We start from the raw sequence: 22263 nt of genomic DNA on the forward strand, positions 1-22263 counted from the left end.
GTACATATACTAGCTATAACATGCCATTGTAACTCATTTATAACCTGAAGAAGGCAGGTATTGGCCTGCCGAAATATCGTTCTAAAAAACATAAATCTGCCCAATTGTTTCAATTCATAGATCCGACGCGCGCACGAATATCCAATCAGAAAGCAGCAAATAGAAACCAGCGAAGTGCAACCAAAATGTCCCACAAAAGTCCCACAAATTGTCCAACATGTCGGATGAAGTCTGTGAGTCCTGCCCGGAGTTATTTTAAATACAGACGTTTATAGGGGTTTACCTGCGACTTGGAAAATAAAACACAGTAACCTAACATGATGGAAACTTGTCTTGTTGTCCAAGCTTGGTGAAAATCTTGTGAGAATGAAGCATAGAAATAGATAACTACGAGTTTGATTGTTGAATGGAAACTGCACGAATCCAGCTTAAAATACGAAAAATTGGAAATGATAAGATAAAGCGGTGCTCTCTACTGTGGGAACTAAGTGTTTATGTGTTTTCAAGCATTTTTTTGTCAACTTGCAGTGATTTGAAGTGCGGGGAAAATCAGAAGAGAAAGCCGAATTCGCTGTTTACGACCGACTTCTATCGATCCTTCTAACTACAAGTTTTATCGGCAAACGTCAAGATTTACAGCAAAAATACAAACGACAGTCTCATTCCTATATGTAATTGAAGTAGCCTAGGTATAATATCAAACACAAGTTTAATGGTAGGACTTGTAAGTGGTTTGTTTGCTTTTTGTTTCTTCGTAGTACATTTTACGTGTTTTTCTACAATTGAGTCCCAACTCTACACTAAAAGCGGCCGGGCAAAGAAAACAGGGCTAGCACTTTCTACGCTGACCGGAAAATGCTTATTTGCTTGTCCAGATTCGCAGAAAAATACCTCAATCCAATCTTTTTCGGCGTCGATTGCCGACTTTTTGTGGGACATTTGTGGGACCTCATGGCTGTTATTGCACCATCTCTTTCCTGATTGGCTATTCGTGCGCGCGTGATTGACATGTCGGAGCTATGAATAATGCCAGCACACACTTTGAGTTTTTGGCCTCGCATCGCAAGGCAGTGGAGCAAAGTGCACGCGTGAAGTTTTCACCTCACCGTACTTTTCACATAAAACAATTTTATCCCCCGACAGTCCAGGCCGTTTTTCCGATTTAGTTCTATTCACAACAAAACTCGTTGAGGAATTAAGAATAAGAATAACAAAAAGAGATATTTTCCTCTCGTATATGGCAACGAAACATTAAGGGTAATTCCCTGGAGCGGGTTGCCTGTGGTAGGGACGTATTCTATCTTTACTTGTGCGCACAGCGATTATCACGTACCCACAACACACCAACAAACAAAGATGGCGGATCCCGAACCCGACGACCTCCCTTCAAAACGCCTCTGCCTTTCTCCTTCAGTTGAAAGCAGCAATCAAAACTACATATTTAGCACATCAGATAGTAAACTACCTTCTGGAATCGACCGAGATGAGAATTTAGATAGTTATATTGCTTTTTCGGGCACTTTTTCTGGCGAATTTGACAAGTCACGTGACCAAAATGGCGTCTCAAGCATCTTTCAAACTTCGTCGGATCTAAGCGAACACGGTTGCGAAGACTTCCCTAGTTGCTTCAGCGTCGAAGATGACCTCGACGATATCGATGAACACCATTTCCAGCCAATTGCAGGTAGAAGCGGATTGTTTAATTTTTTTGGGTGACAGCGTTTTCGCCGCCGCCATCTTTCTTGTCAATGTCAATTACATTGGTCTTTATTGTTACGTGACGCGGTAAATTTTGAATCAAAAGTGAGATATTGTTTATGTTATGATAGTTTACTCGTAGAACTAAGAATATATTTCATAGAGTTACCGAATTCGCTGATTATTTTTAACCCTTTTATCTTGTGGGGTTATGATACTTAACTTATAGCCGCCGCGTTGTCACGTACTTGGGAAGTACGATCTCGAATAATACCAGAACGTGTCGCGCTCGCGTGAAAACTTGCATGCTTGAAATTTATGCTTGACGTGATAAATATACGCTTCTAAGTATTGATTTAACTTATTTTTAATTAGTCAAACCAGCGTTTGTTTGAATAGTAGACGTGATTTCGGAACGTTTTACTTATAAGTTAAAAAAAGGTTTTGTGAGATTAATTTATTTTGTCCATGTTTTTGCAGTGCTTTACATTTGTTGTGATGATAATTTGTAACTCATCCTCAGAAAGCCAGGTTTTTATCTCTTACTGTTTTACTCAAACAAGCTTGTTTCGCCCTCTGTATCTGAACAATAGGAACAGCGATGATAGGTAAAGTCTTGTCAGAATCAAACAAGCCCACTATGAAGCTGCAGTACTATATTCATAAGTGAGTTTTTCGGAGGCAATTTCAGCTTTTGACTCTTGGACTTTTTTTACTTTTGCTGTGATGCTGGCAAGTTATTAACCAAGCTACTGAATCAAACTTGTTTTTTTTTTACTTCATAACAATCACTGCATGACACACAACAATCCAGCTTTGTGATGAGTGATGCACTTCTCCAAGCTCATGTCAACATTGAATGCAAAAAGGGGATTGATACAAAAAGAAAAAGTTTACTTTCTAACACTTTTTTTATTTTACTCTCTTCTAGGTCCAATGGGCTGGGTCCAGCGGCAAATCGATCTTGGCATTAGTCCAAGGGATATTCTCTCATACATGGTCCCCCACGCACGTGTGGTATGTTAGATAACAACTTTTCACAACAATGCGATCAGGCTACAAAGTGAAATGTACAACTAACCAAACCCTGTTAGAAAAAAAAGTTGGGTACACAACCAACCATTTTGGCAACAAAATATTAAAATGTATAAAATATTTTTCGACTGTTTTATGACACTACTTTTAGAAAACATATTTTTCTCCTTTTTCAGCCACCAAATGTTTCCAATTCAACTCTGTGGAAAATTGTAATCGATATTTTGACTGAGCCGACAAAGCGACAAAAGTTGCCCAACGTCAACACTCTGGATGATGTTGTTCGGTTGATCAAGAAATGCAAAAATATTATTGTCTTAACTGGAGCAGGGGTGAGTTTATTTTCCTTATGTTGAATTTTGGAAATGCTGATGTACACGCACAGGTTAAACACCTTGGCTAACTAGGCAGATCAAGAGAGCTTTCTATTGTTTTATTTATTCAATTTTTACCTGACAAACAATAAGTTCATCTATTATCTGCACCCTGATTTAGGAGTTCATTTTCACTTGAAAAAAATGTGTATTATGCATGAGTAAATCTGAAAATATCCTTAGCATTTCCTAGCATGAATGTTAGTGTAATTACTGATCCTGTCATTCATTTTAACAAGCATATAATGGATTTCACATGCTATACTGTACCTCCATGTACATACATACAGTGTAGTATAACAATTTATGTTTATGTATAAACAAGGAGTATTACATGGGAGCTCAGAGGTACAAATTCTTGGTTTGTTTTGATTCTACTGTGAACACTGGTTTAATATTGACCCTTATGTACTACTGTATAATGTAAATTCTCCAGATGTCTCCTTTTACCCTTATAGTACTTTTATAGTACTTTATTTGTTTTGATCATTCCCTAACCTTAACCCTTTGGGGTTCTGATATGCATTTTGGTACAAGATTTTCAACATCAACATGTTGTAAAATGCATTGCTAGTGGCCCAGTGTGTTAGCACAGTAGTATATGGGGCCTTTAACCTCTGTGTAAACAGGTTTGATTTCCGATCAAGTCATGGATAGTTTCTCTGCACCTGATATTGACTTGTTGAGTGTATGTATGTGAACTTGTGAAGTGCTTAGAACATAGTTTATAACTGGATAAACACTACATAAATGCTGGGTTTTTTAATGTGCAGGTGTCTGTATCATGTGGCATCCCTGACTTCCGCTCTCGGGATGGTATATATGCCAAGCTTAGTGTAGAGTACCCAGATCTCCCTGATCCTCAAGCCATGTTCGACATCACATACTTCAACCAAAACCCCAAGCCCTTCTTTAAATTTGCTAAGGTACAGTACAGTTACATTTATGTTAAGCGTGATATATACTTTAAACACTCATCAATATTCAATAGGCATGTTGACCAATTGGATGTTGTTCTTTGGACATGTGAATAGGCTTTATACCTAGCAATACACTCATCAAATCTAAAGCACAGGGAGGGAATTGAAATCGTCTCCAGGGGAATAGTGGCCGCAACCCCATCTGGGTACGGGCCTCCTGCCCCAGAAAAAAAAAAGTTGATAATAGGCGACAAGCACTTTGAATCAGAGTTTTATTATCCTTACAAGATTGTATAAAAGAAAATTTTGACAAGAAGAGAAACAATCTGACGAGCCGACAAGTGCCACCGATAGCCAAGAAATACAAAGCTTATTTATATCGGACAAACAAACAAATGGATAAATAACAAGGGGTGCAAATACCCAAATGAGTCTCTTTAAGATACTTCAGCTTTTTGTAAATGCAACATTTCCATCAAATCATCAAAAAGCAGCAAAAAGTGTTTGGTGTTTTCTTTTACATCAAAAGATTGTTCTCTACATACCCTGGAGTTTTCACACATAACAGTCCATTTATGCTGTGAAGACTGACATCTGAGCTTTCTTTCTAATTTTTTTTTATCTACAGTATCTGTATAGCACCTTTGGGATGAAGCCTGTATCTTTCGTATGGTGAAAATAGGAATATACTGTAAAATAGCCTGAAAAGTCATTGAATTATATCACGGTGCTTGTCACAACGATAAAAACAACGCTGAATGGTAAATAAGCCAAGTAAACCTTTTTGCTTTGCTTTCCATTCATTTGAGCCTACAGACCATTCTTAATGTTTACATCTGAAGGGCTATAAAACCAACATCTCTCACTTCAAGGTCTATTTGGTAACTGTTTCTTGTTTTCCCACCTCTTTGAAATCGATTGATAAACTTATTTATATTTGCACAAAAGCGAAAGTTGATTTGTTTTCTCATCATTTTAATTTTTAAAAGCCATATAGTAAAACTGTTATTAACCTCGCTTACTCAGGCAGTACAGAGAAATATCAGACCTCGGTCTTTCAAGCACAGCCCTTGGCCTGGGGTCTTGATATCTTTGATATTGGGTCTGATATTTCTCCATACAGCTCTCACACTTGGTTAATAATTAGTTAGTATATATCATACTTGATATGTATCTTTTAACTTGCTTGACACTTATCTTGCAGTAAACATACCATATGTTCATGTTGTTACTGTTATCGAGTGTCAAGTATTTAATTCGGGCTGGACACTCAAATTGGAGGTTATGACACTTGCTGGATATTATTGCACAGTCATTGTAATATTGCAGTCAAGCACAAAATAATCTATTAAATAATGTGATTTTATAGTAGGAACAGTTTTTTTTGGTCCATAGTATCTCTTGATGTTTCACATATTTGGTGAATAAGATAACAATGCTATAGAAAATCCTGGTCAGCTATGCTTTAGATTATCCTAAGCTCCTTTCTTTGTGCAGGAAATCTACCCTGGCCAGTTCAAGCCATCCCTGTGCCATCGATTCATTCATCAGTTAGAGGAACATGGTCACCTACTACGGAATTATTCACAGAATATTGACACTCTAGAACAAGTAGCTGGCATCACACGTGTTATACAGTGCCATGGTGGGTAATATTTGAAGTTTATATGCACATAATATGACATCCTTGAACAAGTAGTTGAAAATTCATGTGTAATCCAGTGGCACAATATATAGTTTTTGGAACTTTATCAACAACCTAAAGCAAGTCACTGGTTTAATCAACATATTTTTTCCTACTAATTGTTTATAAAGGCTCAGTAAAATAATTTTGTTCTTCTCAAGCCTTTTCTGGCTTGTGTATAGCCGTCCTGAGAATGAATATAAAGGCTGACACTATAGAGCGAGTGTAGAAATATTGATATTTATTTTTAACCATTTTTTAATGCTAATCCTTTTTCATTTTATCATTAGTGAGATCTGTGCTGATTGTTAATTGTCTCTTTAGGATCCTTCAGTACAGCATCATGCATGCGCTGTAAGCACAAGGTGCCATGTGAAGCCATTAAAGAAGACATTTTTAGAAAGGTATACAGTACCAACCAACCTGGGTGTTATAGTAGGTTGAGCCTGGGTGTTATAGTAGGCTGAGCCTGGGTGTTATGGTAGGCTGAGCCTGGGTGTTATAGTAGGTTGAGACTGGGTGTTATAGTAGGATAAGCCTGGGTGTTATAGTAGGCTGAGCCTGGGTGTTATAGTAGGCTGAGCCTGGGTGTTATAGTAGGCTGAGCCTGGGTGTTATGGTAGGCTGAGCCTGGGTGTTATAGTAGGTTGAGCCTGGGTGTTATGGTAGGCTGAGCCTGGGTGTTATAGTAGGATAAGCCTGGGTGTTATAGTAGGCTGAGCCTGGGTGTTATAGTAGGTTGAGCCTGGGTGTTATAGTAGGCAGAGCCTGGGTGTTATAGTAGGTTGAGCCTGGGTGTTATGGTAGGCTGAGCCTGGGTGTTATAGTAGATTGAGCCTGGGTGTTATAGTAGGCTGAGCCTGGGTGTTATAGTAGGCTGAGCCTGGGTGTTATAGTAGGTTGAGCCTGGGTGTTATAGTAGGCAGAGCCTGGGTGTTATAGTAGGTTGAGCCTGGGTGTTATGGTAGGCTGAGCCTGGGTGTTATTGTAGGTTGAGCCTAGGTGTTATAGTAGGTTGAGCCTGGGTGTTATAGTAGGCTGAGCCTGGGTGTTATAGTATGCTGAGCCTGGGTGTTATAGTAGGTTGAGCCTGGGTGTTATAGTATGCTGAGCCTGGGTGTTATAGTAGGTTGAGCCTGGGTGTTATAGTAGGATAAGCCTGGGTGTTATGGTAGGATAAGCCTGGGTGTTATGGTAGGCTGAGCCTGGGTGTTGTAGTAGGCTGAGCCTGGGTGTTATTGTAGGTTGAGCCTGGGTGTTATGGTAGGCTGAGCCTGGGTGTTATAGTAGGATAAGCCTGGGTGTTATAGTAGGCTGAGCCTGGGTGTTATTGTAGGCTGAGCCTGGGTGTTATAGTAGGTTGAGCCTGGGTGTCATAGTAGGCTGAGCCTGGGTGTTATAGTAGGCTGAGCCTGGGTGTTATAGTAGGCTGAGCCTGGGTGTTATAGTAGGCTGAGCCTGGGTGTTATAGTAGGCTGAGCCTGGGTGTTATAGTAGGCTGAGCCTTGGTGTTATAGTAGGCTGAGCCTGGGTGTTATAATAGGTTGAGCCTGGGTGTTATAGTAGGCTGAGCCTGGGTGTTATAATAGGTTGAGCCTGGGTGTTATAGTAGGCTGAGCCTGGGTGTTATGGTAGGCTGAGCCTGGGTGTTGTAGTAGGCTGAGCCTGGGTGTTATAGTAGGTTGAGCCTGGGTGTTATAGTAGGCTGAGCCTGGGTGTCATAGTAGGTTGAGCCTGGGTGTTATAGTAGGCTGAGCCTAGGTGTTATAGTAGGCTGAGCCTGGGTGTTATAGTAGGCTGAGCCTGGGTGTTATAGTAGGATAAGCCTGGGTGTTATAGTAGGCTGAGCCTGGGTGTTATAGTAGGCTGAGCCTAGGTGTTATAGTAGGCTGAGACTGGGTGTTATAGTAGGCTGAGCCTGGGTGTTATAGTAGGCTGAGCCTGGGTGTTATAGTAGGATAAGCCTGGGTGTTATAGTAGGCTGAGCCTGGGTGTTATAGTAGGCTGAGCCTAGGTGTTATAGTAGGCTGAGACTGGGTGTTATAGTAGGCTGAGCCTGGGTGTTATAGTAGGTTGAGCCTGGGTGTTATAGTAGGCTGAGCCTAGGTGTTATAGTAGAATAAGCCTGGGTGTTATAGTAGGTTGAGCCTGGGTGTTATAGTAGGCTGAGCCTGGGTGTTATAGTAGGCTGAGCCTGGGTGTTATAGTAGGCTGAGCCTGGGTGTTATAGTAGGCTGAGCCTGGGTGTTATGGTAGGCTGAGCCTGGGTGTTATAGTAGGCTGAGCCTGGGTGTTATGGTAGGCTGAGCCTGGGTGTTATAGTAGGTTGAGCCTGGGTGTTATAGTAGGTTGAGCCTGGGTGTTATAGTAGAATAAGCCTGGGTGTTATAGTAGGTTGAGCCTGGGTGTTATAGTAGGTTGAGCCTGGGTGTTATAGTAGGCTGAGCGTGGGTGTTATAGTAGGCTGAGCCTGGGTGTTATAGTAGGTTGAGCCTGGGTGTTATAGTAGGTTGAGCCTGGGTGTTATAGTAGGTTGAGCCTGGGTGTTATAGTAGGCTGAGCCTGGGTGTTATAGTAGGCTGAGCCTGGGTGTTATAGTAGGTTGAGCCTGGGTGTTATAGTAGGTTGAGCCTGGGTGTTATAGTAGGTTGAGCCTGGGTGTTATAGTAGAATAAGCCTGGGTGTTATAGTAGGTTGAGCCTGGGTGTTATAGTAGGTTGAGCCTGGGTGTTATAGTAGGCTGAGCGTGGGTGTTATAGTAGGCTGAGCCTGGGTGTTATAGTAGGCTGAGCCTGGGTGTTATAGTAGGCTGAGCCTGGGTGTTATGGTAGGTTGAGCCTGGGTGTTATAGTAGGCTGAGCCTGGGTGTTATAGTAGGTTGAGCCTGGGTGTTATAGTAGGTTGAGCCTGGGTGTTATAGTAGGCTGAGCCTGGGTGTTATAGTAGATTGAGCCTGGGTGTTATAGTAGGTTGAGCCTGGGTGTTATGGTAGGCTGAGCGTGGGTGTAAGAGTAGGCTGAGCCTGGGTGTTGTAGTGGTCGGAGGAAAGGTCCAAGGAAACCCCCTTATTTACTTGTGTGCACATGCTGAAAATAACAAATAGATATAGCACACTTGTGCCTAGAACTGTGTTTGCAATGCAATTCAAAGTAATAACTTTAAAATACATAGGACAATATAGTTGAGGTTCGCAGGCATAAATATGTTTTGGCCTGATAAAAGATAATTTGATACCCTTTAATTTGTTCATTTAAGCCTGTAAAATGCACGGCAATGCAATATAATAGAAACAACGGTAAAGAGGTCACATCTATTTCTGTTGCAGATGTGAATGTACAGACCACAGTATACTGTATGTTCTCCTCAAAGAGAGCTTTTATAGTCTCCTCAAACTTTTATAGTCTCCTCAAACATTATACAAAAATTCCTTTTTTTACTATGCAATGACATCTAATCTTGCCCTATCTATTCTAGAATATTCCAGTGTGCAGTACATGTAGTCCTGACGAGGAGTTTCCCTCAATCATGAAACCAGGTAATGTGATAGTCAGAAAAACTGGTAATATCTTGGTCCCTGCCTAGATGCTCTAAATAACTGCTAAAAGAACTATTATTTATCGCATTGACCCCTCAACCGGCCTGTACCGGCTTTGAGAAGTACCCACAACCCCAAAAATTCATAAATGCAAAATAAACACAACAAGATGAAGATACTCAGGCATCAGTCTAAGCGATAAATGGTCTTGAAGATATGCATCCAACCAGGTGTTGGCAACTATTCTTAAGCCAAATAATAGCACAGGTTATTTGACAAATTTCAAATCGAACAAGGAAAGAAAAGCAAAATCACCCCTCTTAATAAAACGCTCAAAATTCCACACAAGGGAGAGAGATCAGCAAACACAGCTCAAGACACAAATAGATACCTTTATTCTGATCCTCCAGGTTCATTTCCATGGCCTCAAAACACAATGTTTCCAGAAAAGACAAAATAGCACAATGACGAGGGATTAAAAGTGGGGACTGCAAAGCACTGTTGGAAAGCTAGGACACCGCTGACTAGGTGCAGCTGTGTTTAACTTTGACGGGCTGTATAAAACTCAGAATAGGGGGGAGGTATCCGTTTTCAGTCCGTTTAAATTCAGCTCAAAAATAGCCAAAAAAAAAATATCTTCTAATTTTCCTCCTGAAAGTTTAAAAAATCCGTCCGATTAGGTACTTGCACGTTTGACAAATCAGGCTTACAATGTTTTTATAATGTTCTTATCTTTTTACATGTGGATCACTAGTCACTTTTCCAAATACATTGAATGCTCAAATAAGAAGAGTGAAAATTAGAGCCTTTTTCCTCACTACCAGGCTGATCAGGTTCGATATGCAACTATAATTAAGCATTTGATGATTGCTTGATTACTGGCATTAATTTAAGTTGCATTCTCCCTTTTTTACATAGATACTGTATTTTGTAGATGTTTTAATCAAAGATGAATTCAAGTCTTGTTACTACAAACATTTAGGCACCGCATTCTTCAAGCATTTCTGATTCTGTTATGTTTTTATTCCCTTAGACATAGTGTTCTTTGGTGAAAGCCTACCTTCCAACTTTTATACCCACCTTGGAGACGACTCCAATAAGGCAGATCTACTCATTGTCATCGGCTCATCTCTCAAAGTCAGACCTGTGGCTCTTATTCCTAGTAAGTAATGTCAGTTGACTCCCGCGTCCCACCATCAGTCCCTTCACTCAACTCACTGAAAGTCGCATTGTCACCAGTTTACTTCTGGTCGATCTCCGATGATTTTTAACGGAAAACGCGAAAAATATGTCAAAATGTTGAAAGCATTGTGTTTATTAGAAGTTTCTTTGAGGATGAGATTGATAATTTAGAGCGGATGGTCTGTTTAATATCTCGGATATTAATAGATTCTTTGTAACTATGCGACAAGTCTAGCATGGGTAAAAACCACTGGCTAATATATGGAGCTAGGCGCTTCAGTGTCATTTACCCATGCTTACATGTGGGCTTGTCAAGTAGTCGCAATGTTTTGTCTACGCACTGTATCACTTTATGGAAATCATTTACTTTTTTTTAAAAGGAGTATGATAGGGGAGAACGAGAGGGGCGGGGGAAGCTTTGTCCTTAAATTGAAAAAACAATCTCACCCTTCCCCTATTTTCCGTCCTATTTTTTCGTTCCTGATCATATTGGTTTGGTCATTAGAGGGTGTTTTCAGCGTAAAATGTATTGTTTTTACAGGTCATATATCCCCAGAAGTACCCCAGATTCTGATCAACCGCGAGCCCTTGCGTCACATGACGTTTGATGTGGAGTTGCTAGGAGACTGTGACGCTATTGTATCTGAGCTGTGTCAGAGACTGGGCGCATCCTGGACCCATATACTAGATGGCTACACCGCACCACCTCTTAGGATCCCTCCCTTCATGGACATGCCGCCTGATCTTGTGTCATGTAACCCAAGCATCGCCAAGGTGTGTATCTGGCTGCCAATACCCTCTGACTAAATCTTTGTTTGTCCAACAGCCTCTGTCCGTACATCCGCCTGACCATCGTTTCGATAACATTTTTACTTGTCTTCCGCCGATATATCTGTCTTTTTGTCTCTGTCGTTATACCAGCCTGTAATATGTCCTTCCTTTTGTCAGTCTTGTTGTGTCCATATGTCTGTTTGTTTGTTCGTCTGTTTATCCATGGCTAGTAGAGGAGACTGGTAAGGAAACGCGGCGACCTTCTTTGAAGTTTGTCATTGTTAGCTTTTTCTCGCTGTCACGTGACATCGACCCTGCACAAGTCGAGCGTACAGTACAAGGAAATACAAGGGGATGCATTTGTCACATACCCGGGCGTATGTCGGCGGCGAGATAAGTTCAAAGAGAAAGTGAGCTGTCAATCAATCATGTCTCATACCAACACCACAATATTGGCCGTAACTAGGCAGGTTTTCGAACAATGAATCGAGCATTGTTTCACTCCCTTCTTATTTTATATAGAACCTAAATACGAAGTAAGGTTCGGAGAGGGCCCGGCTTTGTCGTGATAAAAACCCAGATTAAAAGAAACTTAATAAAAAAGTTTCAAATAAATGAATCGGCGATTTGTGCCCGAATGCGCATATACATAAATTTCGTTTTCTTGGTTTGTGCAGGATGGTGATCACCTGTTAGGTTGGTTCAACATCAGTAAGCGCCTATTGTTTATGTCCTTTGAAGTTCGCCGGGTTTTCTTACCAGTCTCCTCTTGTAACCATGGTTGACCTGTGTCTTTTTGTCTATCTCTTTGTCTGTCCATCTGTTTTACATCTCTTTTTGTGTATATACAGTAAAGCTATTACGAAAACTGTTGTCATTACAGACGGCAAATGTCGATTGGCAAAAGGCAGTTCTGCGACCGAAAAGCACCATTTTATATATTTCTTCCTAATGTAGATGAATATGTATCAATCATACGATAATAAGCCATCGATGCCCGGCTCAGCCATCTCTGGAGTTTATTTATAACCTTTATGTTTGCGAAGAATTATTATCCATAAACACCTTTCGGTCTTTATTCCTGATGAATCCATCATTTTTATGATGTTTTTTTCTAACCACCTTTTTGCTTAGGAACATGATAAGAGTATGCCGCTTGAGAAACCTCAGCAAACGACACAAGACGCAGCTAGTAGAACAAAACTAGCGGCGCGCGAGGGTGACAAAGAAAGGAACTCTCCCTCCAGTGTGCCTGACACACCCAGTGATGGAGGCAAAGAGATGGAAGACTTCTCGACAAAGAAGAAGATGGAATGCGTAGAAGGAGAGACTGTAGATGACAACCTGACCAATCTGTTAATCTCTGATTTAATCTCCACGCAATCGACCCCAGAACGCCTCAGCAATCAAGGTAACTATTTTCTTGTATCTTCAAGTGGTAGTATAAAAGAGCGCCTCTATTATTTGCCTGCATCCTACTGAAGCCTCCAGTAGACCGGGAGCCAGTGACTAGGGAAAAAATGTTCGTTAACTATGTTGGGTGACCAATTTTTGACCTTCCTTAGTTAAAGTAATGTAAGTTCATCTATGGGTGGCAGTAGAGACCGTTGGTAGGCCAACCCTCCCACATAGTCACCTTTGAATTTTCTTTTTCTAGCTCTGTATGGCCCCCATGTTGGACCATTGTTTTAGTGAGCTGAGGCGGGACAAATCTTTCGATAAAGAAGAGTATGCATTGCTTAAATGGCGATCCGATCGGCAAATACGAAACTTAGCTATTCAACAATCATTTCACGCGCAAAATTAAACTTTGAAACGATTAGATCTATGCCGCAGAAAGCCATAAATGCCTCTTTCAAAGACTAAAATCTCATGTATAACAAAAGAATTACCGAAAGAATCTGAAACAACTATTGCAACGACAGAGAGAGCGTTAACTCATATTTTTCTTTTTTTCAATGTTGGCCCACGTGGTCCATTTGTTATACTGCCTCCCAAAAATTATTCTCTCATCGACAATCAAACAATCCTGCGGGACAAAACTTCGGGCAGCTTATTAAAGTTGACCAACTCGTGTTTTACCCCCCTTTCTCAGCGCTGGCTCCCGGGCTATAGTCCCTTTGTGGAATCTTTCTTCCTTTTTTCATTCTGTTAGCCCTTTGTTTTTAGCCCTTTGGCATGTGTTGGCCGCGATACCTTTATCATACAACATCCTTTTTTTCTTTCTCACAGATGCAACACCCTTCATATTTCTGCCTCCAAGTCGTTATGTCTTCTACGGTGCAGAGCTCTGCAACTCCCCCCTCTCCTCCCCCCGTGAGGACGTCAGCCACCTCCTCCCGAGTGATGATGACCTCGACAGTGAGAGTGACAGCGAAGGCTCGAACGTTGGCAGCGGTGTCTCATACGCTAGTGCCAACTCCAATGTCGGCAGCGGTATGTCCTACTGTAGTGCAAACTCCAACATGGGCAGCGGCATCTTGGCGGTGCAGCCTCAAGGCACGCCCGACCAGGCTGGGACAGGGTACAGTAGTGGGGACGGAAGCGAAGGCTATGGGTCCGGGGTCACTTCTGGAGTCGATCTGCCCTTTACTGATATCAAAGGAGGTCAAGGGAGATTTGATTGTCCAAGTGAGGAAAACACCGCCATGTCGACAGCAGATGTTTTAGCACCCGAAACCACACCCTTTTCTATAACCGACACAGGATGCCCGTCAGCAGAACTTGACTCTGAGCTAGGGCTTGACTCGGCGGATCCTTTCAGCTCTGTGCAGCTATTCCCAAATACTACAGAGACTGATAATTTTGAGGATAACACAGCAAAACAAGACTTCTTTCACGAGGTTTCTGACAACGTTATTGATACCCGGGAACAGCCGTCGACAATAGAGAGTGTCGAGGAGTTAAGTCAGTAAGGTGGAAAAGCGGTAGCCAGCGCAACGACGGCTTCCAGAGCCGGGTTCCTAGAAAACTAGTTAACCCTAACACAGAAATGAATGGCCCATTTATCCAATCGAATGTCGAGAAAGCCGTATTTACTCCTTGGTTAGTGATAACCTGCTTTCTAGGAACCGGTCCCAGAATGTTTATGCAGAAGGAAAAGCGTATGTTTATTTTGCCGCAATTCAAACTCGAATTTCGCACCAGAACGTATTTACGTACGTACTTATTCTTCGAAATACCCTATTTAACATCGCTAGAATAGAAGGATAGTAGTCAATTTTCAAATACTAGCGGAAATCTTCTCCGACGGAGAAAAGACATTTGAATCACAGCCCTTTTATCGCTGGCATTGTATAGCTAGTGAATAAGCTGATTAACACTTCGTGGTCAGTCAGCGCCATTATAGGCTGGCACGAGAATAGAAATAAAAAGGCGGTCAATGAAAGAGCTGCAACTGGACAAATCATATACGGTACTGGTTAAATGCCTTGCACTTTATCTTGCTCAGGACTGCTTTCCTATAAACTCATCTCACCCATGATGCGTTTCAAATATTTTGTTTCGCCACAGAAAAAGCCAAAATAACGGGCGTTTAAAGAAAATGTATTTAATGTTCTTTCTCAAAGGAGTAGAGCCAAGATATTGGTGATTGAGATATTGATGAATCGTCTTCAAAGCACTACGTCCATCTAGGGACGGCTGGGTCAGTGCCCCCCAAAAAGAAGCCTAGAAGATAAAGCGGTTTAAAACATTTATTACAATGCAGTGTTGAGTCAATCAATATCGTCATGTGTCATGAACATAGCGTATATAGATGGCAACACTTTACTTACATGGTATATTAATTCTCTATTACAAGGCTCAATGTGTCCACTGTATATAGCAAATCTGTAGCTCCATTCTTATGACGTTGTTGTTAATTATGACGTCATTTGTATCTAGAATTAAACATATTTTATATATGACTATTGTACATAAGACAAAAGCTGTCATCTGCGCTTTACCTGCTAAAGTGACAAGAAGTATTAGAAGTTTATTGAATACTGTTGTCCTGTTTTTATCTGGAGCCCTGTTTTTTTATTCGGAACATAAATGTGAGCTTCCTTGAGCAGTGAATACTGTTGAGTATTGTGTATTGTACATTATGTTTATTTAATAAAGGGCTTTCATAAGGCATAATCTATAAAATAAAGCAACGTCACATATAACGTATGTTTTGTTCTTTGATACCCATTTTAAACCAATTATTCAATTCAATGTAATTGCATATAGAAGTTCTAATAGCCAAAGCGTGTACCATGCATCATGTTTCCTAGCCGGTAATATGTAGCCTGAGCTATAAAAAAATCGGTGGGAAATCAGATGAAACGGAAAACAGGCGAAGATGAGAACGAGCCAGAGGGTTGGCATTGCCCCCCCCCCCCCTCCACCCCTTTTTGGTCCAATAAAACTATTACGTCTCAGTTGGAAACAAATGCTCGTGTGAAATCAGCCCCCCCCCCAAAAAAAAAAAAAAAAAAAAAAAGGAAACATCCTGGCTACGCCCCTGCGTGCATGCCGCATAAGTCATGTCAGACTCCCACGCCGCTGGACGCTTCCTAAAACCTAACCACTCAGCTTCAGACATAGAGCTCATACCTATTGAAAAAAATAAGAAATAACCGCGACTCCATCCGCAAGCAAGAGAGGCCACACTAATAGCTCGCGCTGGCACTCTTGAACCCGGTGGCCTCAACCGGCGTGAAGAAACCGTTTAGCTACTTAGTAATCCACACCACCCTATTTACTATTTACCACCTTCCATAAGTTACTCCTTACTCAATTACTATTTTTACCTTTTGTTAGTTAATCATCAATGAACTTTGTATATATACTAGCTGTAACATGCCATTGTAACTCATTTATAACCTGAAAAAGACAGGTATTGGCCTGCCGAAATATCGTTCTAAAAAACATAAATCTGCGTTGTTGTCGACTTTTTCTTTTAAAGGTTTCCCAGTTAGGGTGGGTCGAGGTTGAGCAAGGTGACAGCCACGTGCACTTCTCTGTTATTGACTCAATTCCATAATACTAAGAGAAGAGAATCTGTTCCTAAGAGCAATTACGAATACCTAACCACGACAGGGCCCTAGCAGGGGGTGGGGCAAGTGCACCCCACCCCACCCCAATAATTTGAAAAATTATAAGGAAATGACCAGTAGGGGCGTGGCTGTGCCCCCAATATTTTCTTAGCCCTGCACAAAGCGTTCACAATAGGACTCCACAGCTTGATTTCTATAGAACGTTACGAGCCAGAAGTTGACGGTATGAAGTTTAGCCGAATTGCGTTGCAATTTGCAATTCTGATTAATGAATTAGTTGGCATACGCTACGCGCACTTAGATCAGGCTCATGCCAATGGTGCCCGGGTTTCCCTCAGCCCAAAGCAGCCCTATTTAGAATTCGTTCGACACGCGTTTAGCTTGGCCAGATCGTGTTCTCTTGTGTCAACTAAAACAGCCAATCAGGACTCCTGGATTTGATGGCAAATCACGATGGTATGACGCGGGGTCGAATTCTGAGAATCAGGAATTTATAATGACACTGTTTAGATTTTGCGTACTGCAGGCGAGTTCTCGAGAATTGGCTGACCGACTTCAAGATTTCTCACAAGGAGGCATTTATTCAGTGAAATAAGGTAAAGGGGAATGTGTTTGTCTTGAATACTTTTCGATAACGTTTTCTTTCAGATTACATGTTTAAAGGTTCATGGTTTCCCCAGCATGGATAGCGATCAAAATATAGAAGTCTGAATGTCTAGAAAAGCCTTACATGATAATAAGTATCGCTTCTAAATCATAATAAGTGTTTTGTACGGTTGGTCGAGTTTATAGAACCTGAGGTCATGCTTAACTAGAGCGGCATTCACACCAAACCCATGTTTAGTTAAACAAGGTTTTTTTTTTGCCTTGATAAACTTACCAAGTTTCTGTGTTGAGAGGGGGGAATAGAGTCTCTCTTGTATCACCCGGATTTTGTAACAATCAACGGGATGTGTAACAACAACCGGATTTGTAACAACAATCAATCAGATTAGTAACAACAACCGGATTTGTAACAATCAACGGGATGTGTAACAACAACCGGATTTGTAACAACAATCAATCGGATTAGTAACAACAACCGGATTTGTAACAAAAATCAACCGGATATGTAACAAACTAGTCAACTGGATTTGTAACAAAAATCAACCAGATTTATAACAACGTTTAACAACCGGATTTATAAAAACAATCAACCGGATTTGTTACAACCTATGGATTTCGTCGAATCGTTTGAATACAAGCTCCATTATTTATAGCAAAGGTCAAACATTCCAAGTCTTCGTTGGTTCTAAGGTAAGTCGGGGGGGACCCTAGCGATGACGTCATCAAAATACCGTTCGGTGCATATCTTTTAGCAGATATATTGTTTGAAGGTCAAACTTGGTTGTCCTGTCCATGAAGACAAGGGGGTGTACTGGCGATGTTACGTGACGTGACGTCATCGATGACGTCATCAAAACCTATATCATCCCACACCAAACTTGGTTGACGTGTCCAAGGCGGTAAGGGGGATGAACTGACGGAGTCACGTGACGTGACGTCTTTGATGAAGTCATTGATAAAGGCCAAACGTGGTTGGCCTGTCCCGGTAGGCATGTGGGATAGGTGTGGTGCTATTTAACGATGAGACATATACTTTTACGTTATCTTTGAATAAGACAGAGGGCACTCTTTTAAATAAAGTTTTGGATATGTATTTGCTTTTTCCTTCCCAAGATATAAGAAAGAATAGTAAAAGTAACACGGAGAAAATTAATATATCTTACAACTTTTTATTCTGGGAACTTAACATAATCTTCTGTTCAAGGGATTAAGGGAGTCAAATTAGATGTTCAAACATGTGACACGAGCTTTTCACTCATAAATATAGGGCAACCATTTATATAATATAATAAAACTTTAAAAGATAGGGCGCGTGAAGCCCCTGCCATAATTATCGCTTCCACTTAATACTACGGACGACAAACCAATTATATCCCGTATACACAAGAAGAATCCGCGCTTGGCTCCACTTTTTGCCGCTGATTATCTGCTCGAGAGTAAGGGCGACACCAAATCCTTTTCCGAACCTTCGTATCAGGCTCATTACACTGTTGTACCCCGGATCTACTTTACTTCTATCGTGTGAATGTAAACGTGGGAGCGTCAGGCCCATAGCCAGGATTTTGAGCAGGGTGGTTCGTTTATCCATTTCAGCGGACTAAATTTCTGGTATACATCAGGCAATCAATATTATATTTAAAATGTTATTAAAAGGGTACTTTTTAACTTTTAGAGAGATAATAATAAAGATAATTATTATAAAAAGATTTCTATAGTCATTTTAAAGACATATTGATGTGCATGGTTATATATTTTTGCTTGCTATGAGGGGACCTTCAAGCCGGGTGGGTGGGCTCGTCCGAAACCCCCCTGGCTCCGGGCCTGAGCGTGGTAGTGATTCTGTGATTCTGCTAAAATGATGACAAACGTTACTGAGTCGCGAGAAAAAGCAAACGAAAAATCCCCCACTTAAACCGAAAAGCGAGTACTCCGGTATCATTATGACAACTTCATCCGGTAAAAGATTAAACAATTCCACGTTACTCATGCTCCTTTTTCCTTGATTTGACTAACGCTTGCCTTTTCATTCTTATCTACAAAATCATCTTTACTTCTGTCTCTTATGTCATCACTATCTTCACTTTCATCCTCTTTCAAGTTTGGTCATCTAGGACTGTTTCAGTGGGATGAGGTTTTGACGACGTCATTGATAACGTCATGTCACATGACTGATAGTGCAGCTACCTTGTCACCATGGACACCATGGTTAATAATTTCGGTCTAGTTTGGCAATCATTCCTTTGCCTATTAGGTTGCTTCCTTACACTTCACTTTGTCAATTTGTCTGATAGGTATTTATGGGAGCCGCAGTGGATATCCGCTCTGGTCAGCAGTGGGAAGAGCTAAATGATATCCTGACGAGTAATTTCGAAAGTATTTTCGAGTTTGGAGACATATCCAAGAAAAAGGCAGTACAAAAAACGTTTGAAATAGTACCATTCATAACAGGTGGGTCGAATATTTTAAAAATAATACTAACTATGGCAATACTAAATACTTATTAACTGAGCGAGAGGTCTGTACCGAGAATATCAAACTGAGATCTTGAATGTACGCCCAAGGCGTCTTTAGACAGGCTGTACTCCATCTGAACTAGTTCCATCTCTCATCTCTCATGTATACTGTAACTCGCGGTAAGTCTTTTGTCGTTCATTTTCTTTCAATCTATTTTCTTTCCTCGTCTTCCCTTCCCTTCTGTTCTATCGTTTTTGTTCCTTTATATTCCTTTGATTTCCTTGCCTGTTTCCATTCCTTTTATTTCCCTTTCTTTCTTTCCATTTCTCTTTCCTTTCATTTCCTTATCTGCATTTTTTCTTCTTATTATTCCACTCCTTTTCTTTTTTCCTTAATATCTTAACATTATAACACTACTTGTTATCTTTGTTTTTTATAGAGCTTATAACGGGCGTAAAGATTTTACCAAGTGGTAGTGCAATGGAGGGTAGTATGATGGACCCAAGATTCAGAGGAATAGAGGCCGATGCCATGATATGCCCCCGACAACTTATCATTTATCCAACCCAACAGCGAGATATGTTCCAGTACATCCCAGAAACCCCAGGATACATCCGACTTCGCATTCCCAGCGAGCAAAAGGAACATATGCTTCAAATAATGGAGGACCTGAACAAATTCGCTATACATAAAAAATCTGATTCTGGGGAATTATTTCTGATAGCAAAATTTTCAATTGACAGTATGTTAGAGAATATTCAAGAAAAAATCCCAGATAATATCTTAATGAGAGTTCTTTCGGACAGCCTGCATCTAGACCGTCTATTCGCGTCTGGTTCAACTCAAGGTCCTGCGGCTAATATCTCTTTGGAGGGGTTTGCAAAACCATTAGAAGAGTTGAGTAAGCCTAAAGACCTACTGAAACAATTAGCAATCAACATATGTGATAAACGGATTTCAAAACCAGCTAACGAAGACAGATATGAAGACAATTCTAACAGAGAATCTCCTTCCAAACGGAAGTGTTACGATTACATGTGTCTTGACAATGAATTACCTAATGCACTAAGTGTGGACTGTGTGATCGCATTAGAATGCGTGGGATGGCCGGAAATCGCTTCAGGATTCTTCAAGAGAAGCAGAAACTGGCCACACCCAATAACCCTTGACAAGATACGCAACGACTGCTTCCATCTTGTGTACAAACCGCTGGACAAGGAATCCGCAGACTCGGTCGAGTGGCGAATCTCATTCTCCAAAGCAGAAGCTGCTCTCTTTTATTCCATGAGCCCTCCCATGATGCATTGCTACCGCATCTTTAAGGCCATTTTCTACTGCGAGCTGACATTACCCAAGGTTCTTTGCTCTTATTACATGAAGACGATCTTCCTGTGGACGTGTGAGCGGCTTCCTGAAGAGGTCTGGGACGAGTCTTGCCTGGCGCAGGTGGTGATGGGATTGCTTGACGAGCTTGTACATTGCCTGGTTACAAAGTCTTGTCCACATTACTTCATCCCAGAATGCAATCTGTTTGAACATGCGCATCAGGATTTCCTTCTGGATCTGGCGAGAAAGGTGCTGGAGATACGAGCCCACCCCGACAGGTAACCATGGAAACAAACTACTCGAGACATATTTGACGTGTTCAATTTGGAATCGTTTCCCTCCAATTATTTCTGTTTTTTTTTTGCCGCTTGATTGTTTTTCAATTCCAGTTACAGTGCAGCCTCAACTTAACGGACTTAGCAGCCGCCCCCTATTATATTTACCACATAATTTCCTCTAAAAATTGAGAATTCTGTAAGTATAAGTCAATCCATCCAGTTTGAGCGCTTTTTTAGCCGTTCGGTCCTCAATGTTCTCAGTGCTCGAATGGTTGTCATCGGTAAAAAGCATGTTTATGTGCTTGTGTTTTAGTTAGGCCTTAAAGCCGCTTGATAATTTAGAGCGGATGGCCTATTTAATATCTCGGGTTTTAATAGATTCTTTTGTCTTTTAACGGTTGAGGTTTCCGTCGGACCTCCGGAAGTAAACTGGTGACAATGCGGCTTCAATACTCGTCAATTTATATTGGCTTATGGAGAATGGACATCAAGTAAAATGAAATAATTGTTTAGGCGAATATTTTTTACATAGTAAATTTTACCATAGTAAATCTGCAAGTTCCATAATATATTAGTGCTTTTTCAGGTATCCCAAAAGAACGTCGAAGGTGCACGGCGGAGACTCAACCCAGTCCCCTCAGTCGCAGATGGACACTGCGCAAGACATAGAGCTTGACTAAACCGTCAAAATAGCCAATTAGGGTCCTGATTGCACCACTAAACAAACTTAAGCCAATCAGGAACCTACTTCTATATAGTTGCAAATGGAACTAGCCAATGAGATTTACTTTTATTATTCAAATGGGAAACGCTATTCAGGGTCGCTGATAATTGAAATACGGATAGCTTAAGGAGTGTTCTAGAAGGTCCATTATTGTAAAAAACTTACGATGATTTCAAATTGAGACAACAGCATTTGTAGGTTTTGTAATCGTTGTGAGCTTACTCTTTTGTAAATAATGTTTTTTTTTTATATATCCAGAAAGAAACAATCGTGATATCGAATAAGTATGAATCATAAACATGCAACTTGATTATCGTCATGCCAGCGTAAAAATCTTTTCCGTAAATGTGAAGTGTGAAAAAAAAGAAACAAAATAAGGTGTCTTTGCTGCTCTGTCAGTTATATTGTCTAATTACCTACAATCTGTTACAAAACTAATGGGAACTTTCCCTCCCCCTTCCTCAATGTTGGAGGGCAAATGATCACCTTGCTACTGCTTGTGTTTTGAGCTGAAAATCGCCTCTAACCAATATTAATCGGGGGGAGAGGGTTGGCGGTTGTTCGTATGGGAAGTGTCCCACTTACTTTTCTTGAGGATTGTAGGCTAGTTATATAGCCTTAGTTAAACAGATTAGCTATATAGCTTTGACAG

General features: G+C 40.9%; 2 protein-coding genes across 2 annotated transcripts; both read left to right on the top strand.

Annotated features, from left to right (window-relative positions):
- Positions 1–1318: 1318 nt before the first annotated feature.
- On the top strand, positions 1319–15350 carry LOC5502613 (NAD-dependent protein deacetylase sirtuin-1). The gene is made up of 11 exons (XM_001623734.3): positions 1319–1684; positions 2630–2715; positions 2910–3065; positions 3881–4033; positions 5525–5672; positions 6036–6115; positions 9186–9246; positions 10280–10408; positions 10970–11202; positions 12334–12610; positions 13432–15350. Exons 1-11 carry the CDS (start codon positions 1357–1359, stop codon positions 14112–14114), a joined length of 2334 nt encoding a protein of 777 aa, XP_001623784.3. The 5' UTR covers positions 1319–1356; the 3' UTR covers positions 14115–15350.
- Positions 15351–16689: 1339 nt separating this feature from the next.
- On the top strand, positions 16690–21967 carry LOC5502609. The gene is made up of 4 exons (XM_032370897.2): positions 16690–16819; positions 19121–19277; positions 19723–20887; positions 21474–21967. Exons 2-4 carry the CDS (start codon positions 19127–19129, stop codon positions 21565–21567), a joined length of 1410 nt encoding a protein of 469 aa, XP_032226788.2. The 5' UTR covers positions 16690–16819; positions 19121–19126; the 3' UTR covers positions 21568–21967.
- The last annotated feature ends 296 nt before the right edge of the window (positions 21968–22263 follow it).

The sequence above is a fragment of the Nematostella vectensis genome, chromosome 15 (assembly GCF_932526225.1).
Source record: "Nematostella vectensis chromosome 15, jaNemVect1.1, whole genome shotgun sequence".
Taxonomy (NCBI): Eukaryota; Metazoa; Cnidaria; class Anthozoa; order Actiniaria; family Edwardsiidae; genus Nematostella; species Nematostella vectensis.

What these genes read in the sequence shown, in the direction of transcription:
- LOC5502609 (XM_032370897.2), top strand. Translation starts at nt 19,127, where the DNA reads ATGGGAGCCGCAGTGGATATCCGCTCTGGTCAGCAGTGGGAAGAGCTA. An exon ending in AATAGTACCATTCATAACAG is followed by an intron (nt 19,278 to 19,722) that starts GTGGGTCGAATA and finishes TGTTTTTTATAG; the next exon opens with AGCTTATAACGGGCGTAAAG. An exon ending in ATACGAGCCCACCCCGACAG is followed by an intron (nt 20,888 to 21,473) that starts GTAACCATGGAA and finishes GTGCTTTTTCAG; the next exon opens with GTATCCCAAAAGAACGTCGA.
- LOC5502613 (XM_001623734.3), top strand. Translation starts at nt 1,357, where the DNA reads ATGGCGGATCCCGAACCCGACGACCTCCCTTCAAAACGCCTCTGCCTT. An exon ending in AAGAAGACATTTTTAGAAAG is followed by an intron (nt 6,116 to 9,185) that starts GTATACAGTACC and finishes TATCTATTCTAG; the next exon opens with AATATTCCAGTGTGCAGTAC. An exon ending in GTAACCCAAGCATCGCCAAG is followed by an intron (nt 11,203 to 12,333) that starts GTGTGTATCTGG and finishes CTTTTTGCTTAG; the next exon opens with GAACATGATAAGAGTATGCC.